Source organism: Equus caballus, chromosome 4 (assembly GCF_041296265.1).
Source record: "Equus caballus isolate H_3958 breed thoroughbred chromosome 4, TB-T2T, whole genome shotgun sequence".
In the NCBI taxonomy this organism is placed as follows: domain Eukaryota; kingdom Metazoa; phylum Chordata; class Mammalia; order Perissodactyla; family Equidae; genus Equus; species Equus caballus.
In genome coordinates, this window is record NC_091687.1 from 83,508,521 (window position 1) to 83,526,986 (window position 18,466).

At 37.3% G+C, this 18,466-nt stretch overlaps 1 protein-coding gene across 5 annotated transcripts in view; it reads right to left on the reverse strand.

Moving 5' to 3' along the window:
* Positions 1 to 13,700: 13,700 nt before the first annotated feature.
* IQUB (IQ motif and ubiquitin domain containing) overlaps positions 13,701 to 18,466 on the reverse strand; it is a 57,092-nt gene continuing 52,326 nt past the window's right edge. For 3 of the 5 annotated variants that reach the window (XM_001501290.5, XM_014739205.3, XM_023639580.2), the window contains one exon: positions 13,701 to 18,203. In XM_001501290.5, coding sequence (XP_001501340.1) covers positions 18,024 to 18,203 — 180 coding nt within the window. In that variant the 3' untranslated portion in view covers positions 13,701 to 18,023. The remainder of the gene's footprint in view (positions 18,204 to 18,466) is intronic. The other 2 variants (XM_023639582.2, XM_070264993.1) reach the window with 1 other exon arrangement.

Here is an 18,466-nt window from a genome sequence, read left to right on the forward strand (position 1 = left end):
ATAAATAGAAATAGTGAAGTAGACAGCAAACAATAGAGAAAGTCAATTAAGGTACCAATGAAAGAAGGGAGAGAAGAAATTCTTTTCAACAAATGGTGGTAGGACAACTAGATACCCATATTAAAAAAAGGAAACTTTAATCAATCCCTATCTCACATAATATACAGAAATTAATTCAAGACGGATCAAGGAGCTAAATGTAAAGCTAAAACTACAAAGCAAGCAGAAGGAAATGGTATCTGCTCAACCTTCGGGAAGGCAAACTTTTCTTGGGACGAAAAAGCACTGACCACTGAAGAAACAACTGATTAATTGGACTTTAACAAGATAAAAACTGTTACTCATGAAAGGACACAATAAAACTAAACAGAGCGCCACAGACTGGGAGAAAATGTCCACAATACATGTATCTGACAAAGGACTTGTATCCAGAATATTTAAAGAACACACCCCAATAAGAAATAAGAAAAACAACCCAATTAAAGAATGGATAAAACACCTGAAAAAATATTCCAGCAGAATGCATAAGAATGATCAATATGAACATGAAAAGTTGCTCAACATCATTAGTCATCAGGGAAATGCAAATTAAAACGACAATAAGATGCTACTTCACATCCACTAAAATGACAAAAAGGCCTACACCACAACTGCTGGTGAGGATGCAGAGCAAATGAAATTCTTATACACTGTTGCTGAGAGTGTAAAATAATACAACCAATTTTGGAAAACTGTTTAGCACTTTCTGCTGAAGTGAAAGATACACCTGTCTAATAAGGCAACAATTCCAATTCTAGCTATTTACTCAACAGAAATGAAAGCATATGTCCAGAAAAAGGCTTGGTAACAGAAAGTTCATAGCAGCTTATTTATAATAGCCAAATAACTGGAAATAATTCAAATGAAATATCACTCAATAATAAATACAAATAAGCTGCTGATGTATCCAACAACATCAGCGAATCCTGAAAATATTATATGGAGTAAAAGAAGCCAGGCACAAAAGAGTCCTTTATAAAAGGCAAAAACTGGCAATGCTAATCTTTGATGATTGAGATGAGAATGGTGATTATCTATGGTGGGTAGGAATCGACTGTATGGGGCTACAAAGGCACTTTCTGAGGTAACGTAAATGTTCTATAACTTGATTGTCATATTGGTTATACAGTTGTACATATTTTTCAAAAGCCATTGAATTATATATTTAGGATCTATGGATTTCACTGTTTGCAAATTTTACCCCAACAATAAAATGATGCAATAAAAATGTATTCCTATGTTCATTCAATCATTGTAAATGAAACTCGCAACTATTATTTATACTAGGAGATTTGGGATCGTTTTTATGAGTCATAGGTCATCAAATTTATGTCGTAAAATACAGCTTTTATTAAAAGAATAACAATTATTTTTGCTATTTCTTATCATAGTAGTTTTATTAGTGTTTTTAAAACAAAGTATTGTTATGATATGTCAAGTAACCAAGGTTGCTTTTCTTCTCCACACTTGGATACCTCTTGGAGGGAGCCTGAGCAGTACGTGGCATTTTGGCCTACATAATAAAGTTTTCCGTAGGAGATTTCACAAGGAAAAGATGGTTGACAAGGCAGGTCAAGATGAGTTAGGTCAAATAAGAATGTAATTAAAAAGCTGGAAAAAACAGCAGACATTAAATTTGTTCAAAAAATAATTGTCTCCGTGATTTTCTCCAAGGAGAACAATAACAAAAATATATTGTCAATATAAAACAGCCGGGGTGATTTTTTTAGCAAATAAGAATTGTTTATTCTTTATTCAAAAGCAACTTAAAAATTTTTTCAACTCAAGTGTCTTTTCCTGACTACTTACTGTGCATAATAGAAATTAAGTAGTTTCTTACTCAGAATGGGATATCAACTCCAATTGGCTTTATTCATATCAACTTAAAAACAGATAAGGAGAATAGAGCTACCACAATAGATAATGTTTTTTACTCTAATAATTGGTATTTTTAAAACTGTCACATTGTTCGAGAATATTTGTAAAATAATGAAGCCTAAAAAGTTTAAGACCACATACAGTTCTTTGTTTCAAAGCCAAATCAGTCTCCTGAAGTTTGAGAGAATTACTGGCTTTACAAATTAGAAAAGAGAGAATTAGTGAGTTGTTGTCTTCCTAAAATTGCCCAGCTGCCTCTAATTTGGGAAAGATAAATGCAGGTTAGGAAGACCATTGGAAGCTGCCAAACACAAGCATTAGCAGGAAGCCAAGCTGAGTGGGAGGAGAGAGACGGAGAAGCCACTTGCAGATAAAGCTCCTGTGAAGCTGGGGAAGTGTTTTCTGAGAAGTGCACAAAAAGTTCATAATAATCTCTTGAACACTTGTAAAATTCATAGCTACGAAGTATTAGCAATAGCTATTCACACTTTATACACCTGGAACCTTCACCTCTAGAAAGCAGAGTTCTAGCAGTTTTGAATAAAAGGAAACAGTAAGGATAAGGGATGACGCTCGGGTCAGATTGGATACAATGGCTGTTTGACAAACTCCTACAGTGCCATGTCACTATTCTACATTAAGAACCACGTAGTCCACTAAGAAAATGGCCAGTCATTGGAGGGCAAACCTAATTCTGTGTGTCTCTTATCAACAAGCATATGAAATAATAAAAGAAAGCAAAGTATGCTGTCTTAAAAAACACTTAAAATAAACAAACATTCATCCTTCATTTAAGAGACATTTAACGCTCCTGGTGTCCCATATATTTTGAATATACAATCTAATTTTAACTGTCCCACTGAGGAAGTACCGCCAACCTCACTTTATAGATAAGGAGGCACAGAAGACTGCAATTATTTGTGTCTGTCTGTCTACATGGGTTCCTTGAGGGAATGGATAGTAGTTTACTTAACATTGTGCCCCCAAGGCATAATAGCTAGTCCATATTAAATTCAAGAAATATGTGTTGAATAAATGAGAAAATGAGGTCCAATTGGGCTGACCTTGAAAAATACATCTGAGAAGAATAAGTAGAAGCAGGAAATAAAACCAGGGGGAATATCCAGCATGTGAAAATGCATATTATCAAAGAGAGATAGGCTTATAATTATCGTTGATGATTTGAAGAGCTATTAGGAAAAAATAATCTAATCTGCTTCTTTCATTACTTGTTCTTGTACCTAATTCAATTCACAAATCCAATACTGACATGAAATAGCAAACTCCAGTATATTACTTTGTTGGACAGTCAGAAAAAGATAGACCTCAGGCTTGTGCAAAGCTTTTTTTTGCTGTTCAAGATCAATTTGCTTCTGCCTCACCTATATTCTTCATCTTCACACCAAGCCACTTGAGTCAGTAATAATTAAACATTGCTGAATTCAGTTTTGACATGCTTTTAATTTCAGTTTTGGCATCATGTAAAAACGTTAGCTCTCTAGAATCTGGGAATAAACACTTTTAGAATGTATTTGTTGAGATTGTAATTTAATTCTACATTTTATGTGGGAGGGAAGAAATTCAAATTCAGTTTATGTTTCACAAACATCTGGCAACAGCTGTCCACAAGATTCTATGAAAAAGCAGACATTGACTCTGTCATGATCACAAATTGTTCATATTCAAGAGGATCATAGTTTAGTATGTATTTTCCTTTCCTGATTACATAAATGCATAACAATTATAGGAACTGTAATGGAAATATTTCCTCCTGAACCATTAAGACTGAAAATTGAGTATAGGTATATGTTTTCTAAATCGACATTCATTAATAATGTTTTGATCTATTTTTGTGTGTATTAGATGGTATGTAAGAAATGTTTTAAAAAGTCAACAGTGCACTAAATTTAAGTTGGTGAAAGGATTATCAGAATTCTCTCCAAGCCAAGAGCATTCAGGGGACTTTTGGTTTCCAGTCTAGCATGTAAAAAGTTTAGAAGTCATCACTTCATCCTAACAAAGAAAAAGCTCAACAAACTGAAAAATTAACAACTCTTCTTAGATCCATAAGAGAAGTGAGGTTACAGGACCAATCACTGCCCCCACTATTGGAGAGAATGACAGACAAATACAGAGAACCACAATCTACTGGAGCAGTATTCCTAATTGATCTAACAGATAACAGTTTGTTCAAAATAATAATAGCAACAGTGTATTCAATCATGTAGTTTCATCAAGCCAGATATTTCTGGGTAATAGGGACATGATAAGACCAGTGAAGTCTGTGAGCATGAACCCATTGTCTCACTTCCTCCTCTGTGAAATGAGTTCCTTGGTTGAAGGTAATGTGCTAATATGTGATACCACAGTGATGAGTAAGGCTTTCTGTAGGTCCATGACTGATTGTGTGGATGGAAATACTGTAAACAAGAAAGAAATTCATATGCATATTAAAGATCTATATTCATGAGACTAAATTAATGCCCACTCTATGATAGAAAGGACCCAATGTACTCAACCAGCCACTAGATGGCCAGCCGATGTCCCTTGGGTATATTATCATTTTGTGGCTCATTCCTGTCCTCTGCTCTTGGTAAATTAGATACCCAGCTATGATGGTAGCTGAATAAGCCTTGGTGAGGCAAAATCCCTGTTGTTAAGCCCATGGATAGGTTCCATTCATATTGTCAAAGTTTCCTTACAAATGAACTCACTGAGCAAGCACCAGAAAGGCTAGTGAAAGGAGCTGACTGATAGCCATTGGAGGAATAACCTTCTCCACTTGATTATTGACAGCATCCCTCACAGTAGATGCCATCTGGAGTGCACTTACAAAGGACATGCCTATCCACATACATCTCCCTCAAACTCCTTATCGCTAATTTTCTAGTATTATTCTAAGTCTCCTTCCAGTTGATTAACCTTTTAGGCACTGCCCATGGATCTCTGTATATCTATACCACTAGCTATGCCCATTCCACAAAAAGTGGATAACAAGATGTACCACCTGAAATTATTCCTAGAGAATTCTTTTTCATTGTCTTCCACAGCCCTTCCAAGTTCAGCTGTAATACAGTGGCCAGCATTTCTGCAGCTCATCCTCTAAACCAGACCATTTCTTGACACCATGGTGTGTGGATAATTCTGTAAAACAGTTCATTTCTTTTCTTCCACTTAAGTGATCATAGGGAACTCTCCAGAGGCCATAGGTGTTTGCTGAGGGATAAGCAGAAAAGCAGTAGGAGCATATACCATGGGAGTCTGAACTATCTACTTTATGTGGTTTACTTGTAACTTCCAGATCTTCTAGAACATTCTTGTATATACAATTTCCAGTTTACAATGGAATGATGCTGTGAATGGTCAACTTTATGATTGGGTGGATCTGATAACACATAGTTTATTATGGGCATTTTTAGTAACACTGTTATTTGATGAATTGTCCAATGATAAGTGTCCTCATAAGAGACAGAAGAAAAGACACACAAAGAGAAGGAAGCAATGTGACCACAGAGGCAGAGACTGGAGTGATGCAGAAAAAAAAAAAAGCCAAGGAATGCCTGGGAGTCACAAGAAGCTGGAAGAGGCAAAGAAGGATTCTCTTATAGAGCGTCCACAGGGAGTGAGGCTCTGCCAATACCTTGATTTCAGACTTCCGGCCTGCAGAACTATGAGAGAATAAATCCCTGTTGTTTTAAGCCACTCAATTTGTGGTAATTTGTTACACCAGCCCCAGGAAACTAAAACAGCTGTCCATTTCATTCCTGTGGATCTGATTATCAATTAACCATTGTTATAAATCCCCATATGGTAAAACCACTCCGCCTCTTACTCCCATTAAATCAGCTTATCAAATTCCATTCAGCACATCCACAGCCATCTCCAGGCTACAGGGAATAGTCACCTCAAAGCTTTTCAAGGATGCTGGTAGTCCACTCACGACTGCTTTTCTAAATTTCTTGGTGAAGACCCTCTTGTGGAGTATGGACATCTCTAAGAGGTTTATGATAAAGTTGCACATAATAGATCCCATCTTCCTGAGTAATGTTTTCCAGGGAAGTTCTGGCATTTCAGATTCATTGACATAGGCCACTTTTGAGTCCAGGCTTCAGTTAACATATCTGGCAATTCTCAGGACCTCAAGCCAACACATTAAACCTTGAATTCTAGGCAAGAACATCAATTTGGCTTGATATAATCTTTTGTTTTATCCTTTCTAGTCTAATACCCTTAGAGTAAACTCTTATTTGCTCCTCTAAGTCAATAAAAATTAACATCATCCTGCGACTCGCTCAGTATACAGGCTAATTCATACCAGATCATACCTAGTTCTTCCTCAACAGCATCCCTACTTTAGCATGAGATCTAACCTGGGTGCACATTTAGTTGACAATACAACTCTACAAACTTTACAATCAGGCTCCAGATTTAATCCTCAGTCACATCCACCCTGTAAATACAGGGGATAAGTAATTTCTTTAGAGTCTTCATGAAGGCTTTCTAAATTTCTGTCTGGGCCTTGTGTTGGACATTCAAGGCTTAAGTTCATCTTTTCTTTATGTACTCTCTCTAGTATAAGAAATATCATCCTATGCCACGATCTTTGTCATCAAAGTGACTAATTGCCTCAGCCATTTGCTCTCCCTAAGCTTATCCCCTGTTTGCACCCCATTCTATGCCACCACTCATGATATTTTGAGTAATCATGATGTCACCACATGCCGCAAATTCCCAGTGTCTTATTTTCCCCTGATAAATAGGTTATTCATATACTCTTCAAATACGTGAGCAGCCCAAGCCTAGATTCCATTTTAAAGTCCATTTGCTGGGAGCATTCCATACCAACTACTGTTTTGGTCAAGGTCCAGCAGGAACCTGGTGGACATTCAAACTGGTTAATTTGAGAAGTGTTTAGTAAAGGACTGTTTACAAGAGAGAGGACACTATTCAAGGAAATCAAAACGAAAAAGTGAAGCACCTTAAACCTAGCTACTAAAAGAAAGGCATTATCACTCATAAGCTGGAGGAGTGAAGAAAAGGAATGAGTCCCAGAATTCAAAGAGAGTTCTAGAGTAGGAAGAATGACCATACAACCAGAGACGTTGTCTTAGGCAGATAAATGCAGTCACTAACAGCAATAGATCAAAAATCAGATGCGAGAAGCCAGAGGATTAAATACCTTAACCTCTGTCTTTCTTTCAGACCTCAAATTTCCACTGATGCTTCCCATTGACCAAACACAACTGGAGGACATTACGTACTCATTGATGTACTGCATAAAGATCACCCTCCAAAGGCACAAAGTAGAGAGGCAAGGGCAGAAGGTATATCTGAAGAGGCAAATGAAGAATAACCAGCAAAAGCCGTGTTGTTTTATCCGTTAACATAATTTTGCTTCAGTTTGCTAATATTTTTTTTCTTTTTTTTTTATTGAGTTATTGATAGGTTACGATCTTGTGAGATTTCAATTGTACATTAATGTTTGTCAGTCATGTTGTAGGTGCACCACTTCACCCTTTGTGCCCACCCCCCACCCCACCTTTCCCCTGGTATCCACTAAACTGTTCTTGGTCCATAGTTTTAAATTCCTCATATGAGTGGAGTCATACACAGATTATCTTTCTCTCGCTGGCTTATTTCACTTAACATAATTCTCTCAAGGTCCATCCATGTTATTGCAAATGGAATGATTTTGTTCTGTTTTGCAGCTGAGTAGTATTCCATCTTCTTTATCCATTCGTCTGTTGATGGGCACTTAGGTTGCTTCCACGTCTTGGCTATTGTAAACAGTGCTGCAATAAACATTGGGGTGCACAGGACTTTTGGGATTGCTGACTTCAGGCTCTTTGGATAAATACCCAGTAGTGGGATGGCTGGATCGTATGGTAGTTCTATTTTTAGTTTTTTGAGGAATCTCCATACTGTTTTCCATAGTGGCTGCACCAGTTTGCATTCCCACCAGCAGTGTATGAGGGTTCCTTTTTCTCCGCAACCTCTCCAACATTTGTTGCTATTAGTTTTAGATATTTTTGTCATTCTAACAGGCGTAAGGTGATATCTTAGTGTAGTTTTGATTTGCATTTCCCTGATGATCAGAGATGATGAGCACCCTTTCATGTGCCTATTGGCCATCAGTATATCTTCTTTGGAGAAATGTCTGTTCATGTCTCCAGCCCATTTTTTGATTGGGTTGTTTGATGTTTTGTGGTTGAGTTGCGAGAGTTCTTTATATATTAAGGATATTAAGCCTTTGTCAGATATATGACTTGCAAATATTTTTTCCCAGTTAGTGGGTTGTTTTTTTGTTTCAATCCTGTTTTCATTTGCCTTCAAGAAGCTCTTTAATCTGATGAGGTCCCATTTGTTTATTCTTTCTATTGTTTCCCTTCTCTGAGAAGGCATGGTGTCCGAAAAGATCCTTTTAATACTGATGTCAAAGAGTGTACTGCCTACGTTTTCTTCCAGAAGCCTTATGGTTTCAGGTCTCACCTTTAGGTCTTTGATCCATTTTGAGTTTATTTTGGTGAATGGTGAAAAAGAATGGTCAATTTTCATTCTTTTACATGTGGCTTTCCAGTTTTCCCAGCACCATTTGTTGAAAAGACTTTCTTTTCTCCATTGTATGCCCTCAGCTCCTTTGTCAAAGATAGGCTGTCCATAGATGTGTGGTTTTATTTCTGGGCTTTCAATTCTGTTCCATTGATCTGTCCACCTGTTTTTGTACCAGTACCATGCTGTTTTGATTACTGTAGCTTTGTAGTATGTTTTGAAGTCAGGGATTGTGATGCCTCCTGTTTTGTTCTTTTTTTCTCAGGATTGCTTTAGAAATTCGGGGTCTTTTGTTGCCCCATATGAATTTTAGGATTCTTTGTTCTAATTCTGTAAAGAATGTCATTGGGATTCTGATTGGGATGGCGTTGAATCTGTAGATTGCTTTAGGTAGAATGGACATTTTAACTATGTTTATTCTTCCAATCCATGTACGTGGAATGTCTTTCCATCTCCTTATGTCGTCATCCAATTCTCTCAGAAAGGCCTTGTAATTTTCATTGAATAGGTCCTTCACTTCCTTAGTTAAATTTACCCCAAGGTATTTTATTCTTTTTGTTGCGATTGTGAATGGTATTGTATTCTTGAGTTCTTTTTCTGTTTGTTCATTACTGGAGTATAGAAATGCTACTGATTTATGCAAATTTATTTTATACGCTGCAACTTTGCTGTTGTTGATTACTTCTAACAGTTTTCCAATGGATTCTTGGGGGTTTTCTATATATAAGATCATGTCGTCTGCAAACAGCAAGAGTTTCACTTCTTCCCTCCCTATTTGGATTCCTTTTATTCCTTTTTCTTGCCTGATTGCTCTGGCCAGGACCTCCAGTACTATGTTAAATAAGAGTGGTGATAGAGGGCATCCTTGTCTCGTTCCTGTTTTCAGGGGGATGGGGTTCAGTTTTTGCCCATTGAGTATGATGTTGGCTATGGGTTTGTCGTATATGGCCTTTATTATGCTGAGGTAGTTTCCTTCTATGCCCATTTTGTTCAGAGTTTTTATCATAAATGGCTGTTGGATCTTGTCAAATGCCTTCTCTGCATCTATTGAGATGATCATGTGGTTTTTATTCCTCAGTTTGTTGATGTGGTGTATCATGTTGATTGATTTGCGGATGTTGAACCATCCCTGTGTCCCTGGTATGAATCCCACCTGATCCTGATGTATGATTCTTTTGATGAATTGCTGAATTCTGGTTGCCAAAATTTTGTTTAGAATTTTTGCATCTATGTTCATCAGTGATATTGGCCTATAGTTCTCTTTTTTCGTGGTGTCCTTGTCAGGTTTTGGTATCAGCGTGATGTTGGCCTTATAGAATGTGTTAGGAAGTGTTCCATCTTCCCTAATTTTTTGGAATAGCTTGAAAAGGATGGGTATTAAATCCTCTCTGAAAGTTTGGTAGAATTCCCCAGGAAAGCCATCTGGCCCTGGGGTTTTATTCTTTGAGATGTTTTTGATTGCTGTTTCAATCTCTTTCCTTGTGATTGGTCTGTTCAAATTGTCTGCCTCTTCTTGAGTGAGCTTTGGGAGACTATAGGAGTCCAAGAATGTATCCATTTCCTCTAGGTTATCCATTCTGTTGGCATATAGTTTTTTGTAGTATTCTCTTATAATCTGTTGTATTTCTGCAGAGTCTGTTGTTATTTCTCCTCGCTCATTTCTGATTTTGTTTATGTGAGCTTTCTCCCTTTTTTTCTTTGTAAGTCTGGCTAGTGGTTTGTCAATTTTATTTATCTTCTCAAAAAACCAGCTCTTTGTCTCATTGATCCTTTCTACTGCCTTTTTCGTTTCAATAGTATTTATTTCTGCTCTGATTTTTATTATTTCTCTCCTTCTGCTGACTTTGGGCTTCATTTGTTCTTTTTTCTCTAGTTCAGTTAGGTGTGCTTTAAGGTTGCTTATTTGGGATTTTTCTTGTTTGTTAAGATGTGCCTGTATTGCGATGAATTTTCCTCTTAATACAGCTTTTGCTGTATCCCATATGAGTTGGTATGGCATGCTATCATTTTCATTTCTTTCCAGGTATTTTTTTATTTCTTCTTTAATTTCTTCAATGATCCATTGCTTGTTCAGTAGTGTGTTGTTTAGTCTCCACATCTTTGTGCCTTTCTCAACTTTTTTCTTGTAATTAATTTCTAGCCTTATAGCACTATGATCTGAGAAGATGCTTGTTATTATTTCAATTTTTTTAAATTTGTAGAGGCTTGCCTTGTTTCCCAAAATATGGTCTATCCTAGAGAATGTTCCATGTGCACTTGAGAAGAATGTGTATTCAGCTCCTTCAGGGTGGAGTGATCTATATATGTCTACTAAGTCCAATTGTTTTAGTTTTTCATTCAGCTCCACTATTTCCTTGTTGATTTTCTGTCTGGATGATCTGTCCATTGATGTGAGTGGGGTGTTGAGGTCCCCTACTATTATTGTGTTGTTTTTAACATCTTCCTTTAGGTCTGTTAATGGTTGCTTTATGAATCTTGGTGCTCCTGTGTTGGGTGCATAGATATTTATAAGCGTTATTTCTTATTGATGAAGTGTCCCTTTGATCATTATATATTGTCCCTCTGTGTCTCTCTTTACCTGTCTTATTTTGAAATCCACTTGGTCTGATATGAGAATTGCAACACTTGCCTTTTTTTCCTTGCTATTTGCTTGAAGTATTGTCCTCCACCCCTTCACCCTGAGTCTGTGTTTGTCCTTGGGGCTGAGGTGTGTTTCCTGGAGGCAACAAATTGTTGGATCCTGTTCTTTAATCCATTTTGCCACTCTGTGTCTTTTTATTGGAGAGTTCAATCCATTCACATTGAGAGTGATTATTGATGCATGTGGACTTAATGCTGTCAATCTGTCACTCATTATCTTGTTTTCCTGTGTTTCTTTTCCTGTGTGCTTTAGACTATCCATTTAATACTGCAATTTCTTATGCTGGGTTTCTTAGATTTTTCCTTATCTATGATTTGTGACTCTGTTCTGTACTTTATTTTAGTGTCTACCTTGAAGTTTGTATTTAGAATCTCGTGTATAATATAGTCTATTCTCTGGTGGTCTCTTACTTACTCGACCAATACTGATTTAGACCCTTTGCTCTTCCCCTCCTAAATAATTATTTTCATTTTTTATTGCAACTCGTCTTATTAATTTGTAGTTAGAGTGCTAAGATCGCCCTTGTTTTGGTAGTTTCCTTATTTTTACCCTAATGCTATAGTTGAATATTTGCTATCCTGTTCTGGTTCTATCCATCGGTCTCCTTAGTCTGTGGATTGTGTCCCCTTTCTCCCTTTTTTCTTTTTTCAAGTATGAGAGCCTTCTTGAGGATTTCTTGTAATGGAGGGCTTTTAGTTACAAATTCCCTTAACTTTTGTTTGTCTGGAAAAGATTTAATTTCTCCCTCATATCTGAAGGAAATTCTTGCTGGATAGAGTATTCTTGGCTGTAGGTTTTTATCCTTTAAACCTTTGAATATATCACTCCATTCTCTCCTAGCTTGTAGGGTTTCTGTAGAGAAATCCGCTGACAGTCTGATAGGGGCTCCTTTATAGGTTATTCTCGTTTTTTTCCTTACTTCCCTGAGTATTCTTTCCTTATCATTCCTATTTGCCAACTTTACTATTATGTGCCTTGCGGTGGGTCTTTTTACATTGACAAATCTAGGAGATCTAAAACCCTCCTCTACACACATTTCTCTGTTGATCCCTAGATTTGGGAAGTTCTCTTCAATAATTTCGTTAAGCACACTTTCTGCTCCATTTTCCTTTTCCATATTCTCGGGAATTCCTATGATCCTTATGTTCTTACTCCTCATTGAATCCATTATCTCTTGGAGATTTTCCTCATTTTTTTTAATTCTTAGTTCTCTTTCTTCCTCTGTCTGGTGCCATTCAGCCTGTCTGTCCTCGATTATGCTGATTTGCTCCTCTAGGTTGTCTACATGAGCATTCAGGGAATCTGTATTCTGTTTTATCTGGTCCATTGTGTTTTTCATCTCAAGTAATTCTGTTTGATTCTTCTTTATGATTTCAATCTCTTTTGTGAAGTAACTCCAGAACTCGGCTTGTTTCTCTATCTTTCTCTCTACCTCATTGAGCTTTTTAATTATAGCTGCTCTGAATTCATTATCACTTAGTTTACCTAATTCCAAGTCCTCAGGACTTAATTCTGTGTCTTTACTGTTTTCCTTCTGGTCTGGGGCTTTTATAAATTGCTGGATGGTAGAGGAGCGGTTTTTTCTCATGGTGGTAGAATTCAGTTGCAGTTACAGCCTGTCGCCACTCGATGGGGGTCGAGAACGGCGTGTTAGCTCTCCGCCTTGGGGCAAGATGGCTGTGCCCACTGGCTTTGCTGGGGGGAGGAGCTGTTACTCACACGAGCAGGTCTGGGTTCAGATCAGTTCTGTTCTCTGGTCTCCCAAGGCCCTTGATTTATAAGGTCCCCGCGGACGGAACCTTTCCCCCCGTCAGCGGGTCTCCACTGAATCAGCGGCAGGAGTCCTGGATGATCCCTCGGTCACGTGGCCCCTCCCCCGCTCCTTCCCGACCCGCACCGCAGCGATCGCAGACTTTAGGGAAGGGAGCGATGTTCTCTCCTACCGGTCCGGCACCTCCAAAGGTGTAAAGCTAGGTTTATGATCTCCTCCTTCTTGGTATAGTAGGTCTCTGACGAGCTGGCATTATGTTTATTCTCTGAAATTCAGTTCTTCCAATCTTTTGTTGTATTTTTGAGGGGAGAGAATCCCGGGTCAGCTCACCCCACCATTTTGCTCCGCCCCCTCTCCCAGTTTGCTAATATTTTGTTCAGAATTTTTGCATCTATATTCATGGTGAAATTGACCTATCAGTTTCTTTCTTGTACTATCCTTGTCAAATTTTGATATTGAGGCTATGCTGGCATCATGAGTTGGGAAGTATTCACTTCTTCTATTCTTTAGAAGTACGCCTATAGGATTAGAATTATTTGTTCCTTCAATGCTCAAAAGTGACACACGACAATTTTACTCGCGTTATATTGGGCAAAGCATGTTACATCATCCCGCCTCACTTCAAGAGGGTGGAGAATTGCGATCAATCACCCAGTATTCCTGGAAAGAGAAGAGAAACAGCATATTCTTCCTCTTAACTCACTTTCTCTCTTTTTCTTTTTTTGGAGAACTGTGAAGGTTCTGAGACGGTAGCCTAATTGCACGCTATCAATTATCTTGCCACAATTTCATAGGTGATAGAAGAAGAATGAAACTCCTGGGTCATAGAGGAAGCACAATTTATTGCTCACATAAATAGCAGCAGCCAGAATATCAGCATTTTGCCCTAAAAGTGACACAATGTCCAGATGAGACCTGCACACACAGTGAGTTGCATTCCAGGACAGGAATCCTGGACTTAGAGACTCTGAATCCTTTACAGGGAACTTGACATACTGTCTCTATCTTCCAAGACTGCTTGCTATGCAAACATCCTTGAAAATAAGTCTGAAAAAAGGGAGAACTAGTGCCTCTACTTAAAAGAAATGCAGAAACATAAGGAGCCTATAGAGAATTCTCAACTGATTTTTCTTTAAAACCTATTTTTGTACCTAACATAGAGATTCATTATTCATTTTTATTGTGATTATAATTTACCAACATAAGGTAACTTCCTTTGCTCTACTTTTCTTCTCACTTTCATCCTTGATATTAATATTGCCACTAATTTTTTTGTTGTCTGTTTGCATATGACTGATACGGTTTTACTAAATACCTTTATTTTTAACCCTTACATGTCATTTTATTTGGGGTACATATCTGGTACGCAGCATATAGTTCATTCTTGATACAATATAAGGATAACTATCCTTTCCTAGAGAATTTTAATCTATTCAAATTTATGCATTGTGATATTTTTAATCTTGTTTTTCTCTTATATGCACTTCCTTCCTGTTAACTTTAAAAGAAAAACAAACTTTTACTTCACAAGAGTTCTCAAGTTTATTGTTGTTCCCTTTTTCTCTCCAGAAATGTGGAGCTTCTAATTCGATTTTCATTCAAAAGCAGTTGCTTTAAACTTTTAAACTAACTATTTGAATATTTGCTTTCCTACCTACGTATCTGTTGACCCTTCTCCTCTAAAAAGATTTGGCACAATTCATCCCTCTGAATCCTCCCACAGCAGGCATTTTATTGGAATAGTAAAGTTTTTTTTTTCATAGATTCAGATTTTTTTTTTACAGTGTAGATTTTTATTTGAGGAATTATTTTTGATCATTACATTGTTTGAAAACCATGCAAACTGATAATCATTTAGAAAGGATCTTGAGATTGTAGTGCTCCCTGCCATTTTTTATATAATATCACGCCCATACTTTACCTCCACGGTTTTGAGGTCAGCTGGAGTACGGAATGGCTACACATAGACTGATGATATGCTTTCTGCCTAACAATGTCTGTCTGTTGTCTTCACAGGTAAGAAAATCGCCTGGAAGTAAAATTCTTAGGTCAGTTTTTTTACCCTTGAAATTCAAAATCCTTCAATAGAAACGTTCCTCCCTTATCATCCGGCATTTAGCATTGGAGAAGAGAAATCTATGCTGTTGGGTTTTTTTTTCCCCTTGTGACTAATTTTTTCCCTCCAACTTGAATGCTTACAGAATTTGTTGAATATTCTTGAAATTCAGAAATGCCATCAGGTTGTGTCTATGTGTGTCTCTAAACTAATGTTCCTAGGACTTGTATATATATATACAATATATAGTTAAGGATATATGTCTTTTTAGCTTAGGGAAATTGGCTTTAAATCTCTCTTTGCTAATTGTTTCTCTTATTGTATTCCATTTTAGGCTTATGTTATTTCTAGTGTAGTCACCAAAAGCTTTTAAATTTATTACTTTTGCTCACCTACTTCATTTCTTTGTCCTTTTTCTCTGGATTATAAGGGACTCTCTTGAGCTAATCTACCAAATCCCTGTTTTAGCTTTAGCTTTCAAATACCAAATCTGCTGTTCGTTGCCGCCAATGTGTTGTGTTTTTTGTAATTTAGCAATTGCTTGTTTTATGTAATAGCAATTTTTCCCAAATCATTTTTTCCCCCAAAGGAGAAAAAGTGCTACCAATGTCCCTAACATGAATTAAGAGATTTGGTAAATGAACATCTATCATTCCTCAGAAGGGCCCATTTTTAAAATTTTGAATCTTTATATTTATGGTGACTATTCTTCATCAGCTTGTTGTTACAATATTGGGATACAAAATTGTGTTCTGTTATATTGTTTAGGCCTTTATTCACATAACACAGTTCTCACAGAGGAGAAAGAAGGAAACATTTTCTGTAGTTTCATCTGTTAGTGGGCCCTGGGACGTATGCTCATCAGGTCATAAACTAGAGGACTGCAGCTACTATGAATGAAGGGGAACTTAGCTGCTTACCTAGTTGTTGATTTCCAGCATCCTGGAGTTAGGATTCTAGTACGTAGCAACCTGACTGTTGCCCTACTCACTGCTCCCTAGCCTGCCACCTCCTCCCGCCCCTTCTGCTGTGGATTTTTGGATACCTGTGTAAATTGAAAACTGTAGTTCTGGTGGGATGGAAAAAGTTTACCAGAATAGTTGACTTTATTAGGGAGAGTCTCTCTGCTGTTGAGCTGTCTTTCCCGCTTTGTGGTTATTCTCCCGGTCCTGAATTAAGGTGCTGCCCCCTTTCATATATGATGCAATTGTTCTGGTTTGTCCACCCCCATCAGTTGTATTCCACAAGTCTTCCATTACTATAGGGAAATGCTATCTACTAGTCAGTTGATTCACCCCTAGAGCAAGAGAGGAATTCTCAACTTCCCTTATTTGCCCCTCTCTGACTATTTCCCCCTCACTGTCTGCCACCCAGCCCTTCCTTCTCTGAACTAGGAGATTCTCCTGAACTGCCTAGTGAAAATCTGGTTATTTACATTCCAGTGTAAACACACTTCTCTCTGTGTTAAATTGTTATCAGTGATCAGAATGGTCCCCAATCAATTCTCATCTGTAATTTATTGTTTAGAAAGTTCCCAGAACATCCGAATTGTCCACGTTAACTTGAAAATAACAGCAGCTTATAGCACTTCCCTCCTCGATGTTTAGTTCCTTAAAAGTAATCGCCATGTGCCATGCTTTTGCCAAGTAAAAAAACTGTAGACATCCTAGAAAACAAGTTGTTAAAATGTTGGCAAATATTTATGTAGAATAAATATTAACATTTAGATTGAATTCCTTGATCACTAAACTTGACAGAACAGCTTCATTAATTGGTGATTGGAATTAGAAGAAAAGTTATATATATCTCCGTATGTACACTCTATACATGTATATATACACGAACATATATAATTCTGGGGGGGGGGGGGTGTGAAATAGTGCTACTTGAATTACAGATCTACACTTTTAATTCTCTCTTGCTGGATATATTCTATTTAGCCATCCAGATCCACTCTGCCCCTTATTTCTGCTCTCTGTCCCAAAGCTGTATGAATTATGTCAACAGACTTCTATTTCTTCTGCTTTCCTTTTGGGTTCTGCCAGTGGGAAACCCAAGCAGGAGACTAGGCTGGCTGTTCCAGTAGGAGTTGGTCACTGATCCTCTCAATCATCTTCTTTACACTCCCTTTCTCTGTTCCTATACCTCTCCCCTCCCAGGTTCATTTAAGACTAGGGGTAGAGATGGCTTATCCAGCACCAACCCTGGGTCCGTGCCCTATTTCTTTAGTTTCCCAACACACTGCCCACACTTTATAAGTCCCTTGTAAATAAACTCTTCTTGAATTTTCCTGTTTTGAGGGCACCATTTCCTATTAAGACTGACTCACACACCCTTGTTTATCATTGTAGATCCCTGATATGCATGTGGTCAAGGTTATTCCTTTGGTTTATTGGGGAAAGGGATTGTTATCGTTTACTCGACCAAGTTTATTCTTCCTATGGAGTTTCATCATTGCCCTACTGGGAGTTTTTCTCCCATGGGATAAAAGATAGTTCTACTGTTGACCCTGTTTTCCAGCATGGAATGCACTTGTTTATTTGTTTATAAACAGTTTCAGTTATTTTATTGGGATTTGAGAAGGATGGAAGGTGAAAGTAGAAGATAAAAAGTGAAGATTCAAATCCCCATATTAAAACCTAGCATCTTTTATGCTACCTGTAAAGATTTTCAAGACGGAGAATTCTATATTTCCTCCCATCCATATACTGACTATTCCCCTATAACTGCATTTTATCTAAAATAAATTTCTTGAGCTGAAAATTAAACCTACCTTTTGTTTGTCTATTGATTTTAATTATAATGCACTTGAAATTTTAAAAAATTTTAATGTGAAAATATGTAAAAATAAAATGTTCACTTTCCTTTAAAACATTAATTTCAGTAACAAAATTATATCTCAATTTAATACTGTTTAACAATAAAGCATTTATATAGGGATGTTTCCTCTTCACACTACTTATGATATTATGAAAGACAATTAAAATCAATAAAAAGATAAAATTCTATTTCCACATTGTGTGATCTCTGTATTACTCTGTTAGCAGTAAACAAAAATGTGGATCATCAAACAAATGCCCCCGGGTCTTCTAAGGACTGGGCCCCTGGGCTTTTATAATCTTAGGTGTTGTTTCTGGGTGATATTTCTTCCTGATCGCATCTATTTCACCGTCAGGTATACATGAAGCCAGCAGTGGAATTTGAGAAAAATAGTTCTTAGCCAGGATATGCTTGTGTTTGATCTTGTGAATAAACAAGGGTTCATATCCCTGAAAAGAAAAGAAAATCAAATCAAATTCTATTAAAAGTCACAGATATATTTTGCCAAGTAAAAACACTTTCATGCCTCCATGCCTTTGCTCATCAGTTCTTTCAGCCAGAATACATTTCTCCCACTTTGTCTCTCACCCTTTGGGGCTCAGTTCCTCTGACGCTTTAACCTGGAAACTTTTCCTGATTCTCCATGTGACCTCTCTGAGTCCAAACTAACCCCTCCTTCTTCCGTACTTGCAAGCATTTTTATGTATTTTAA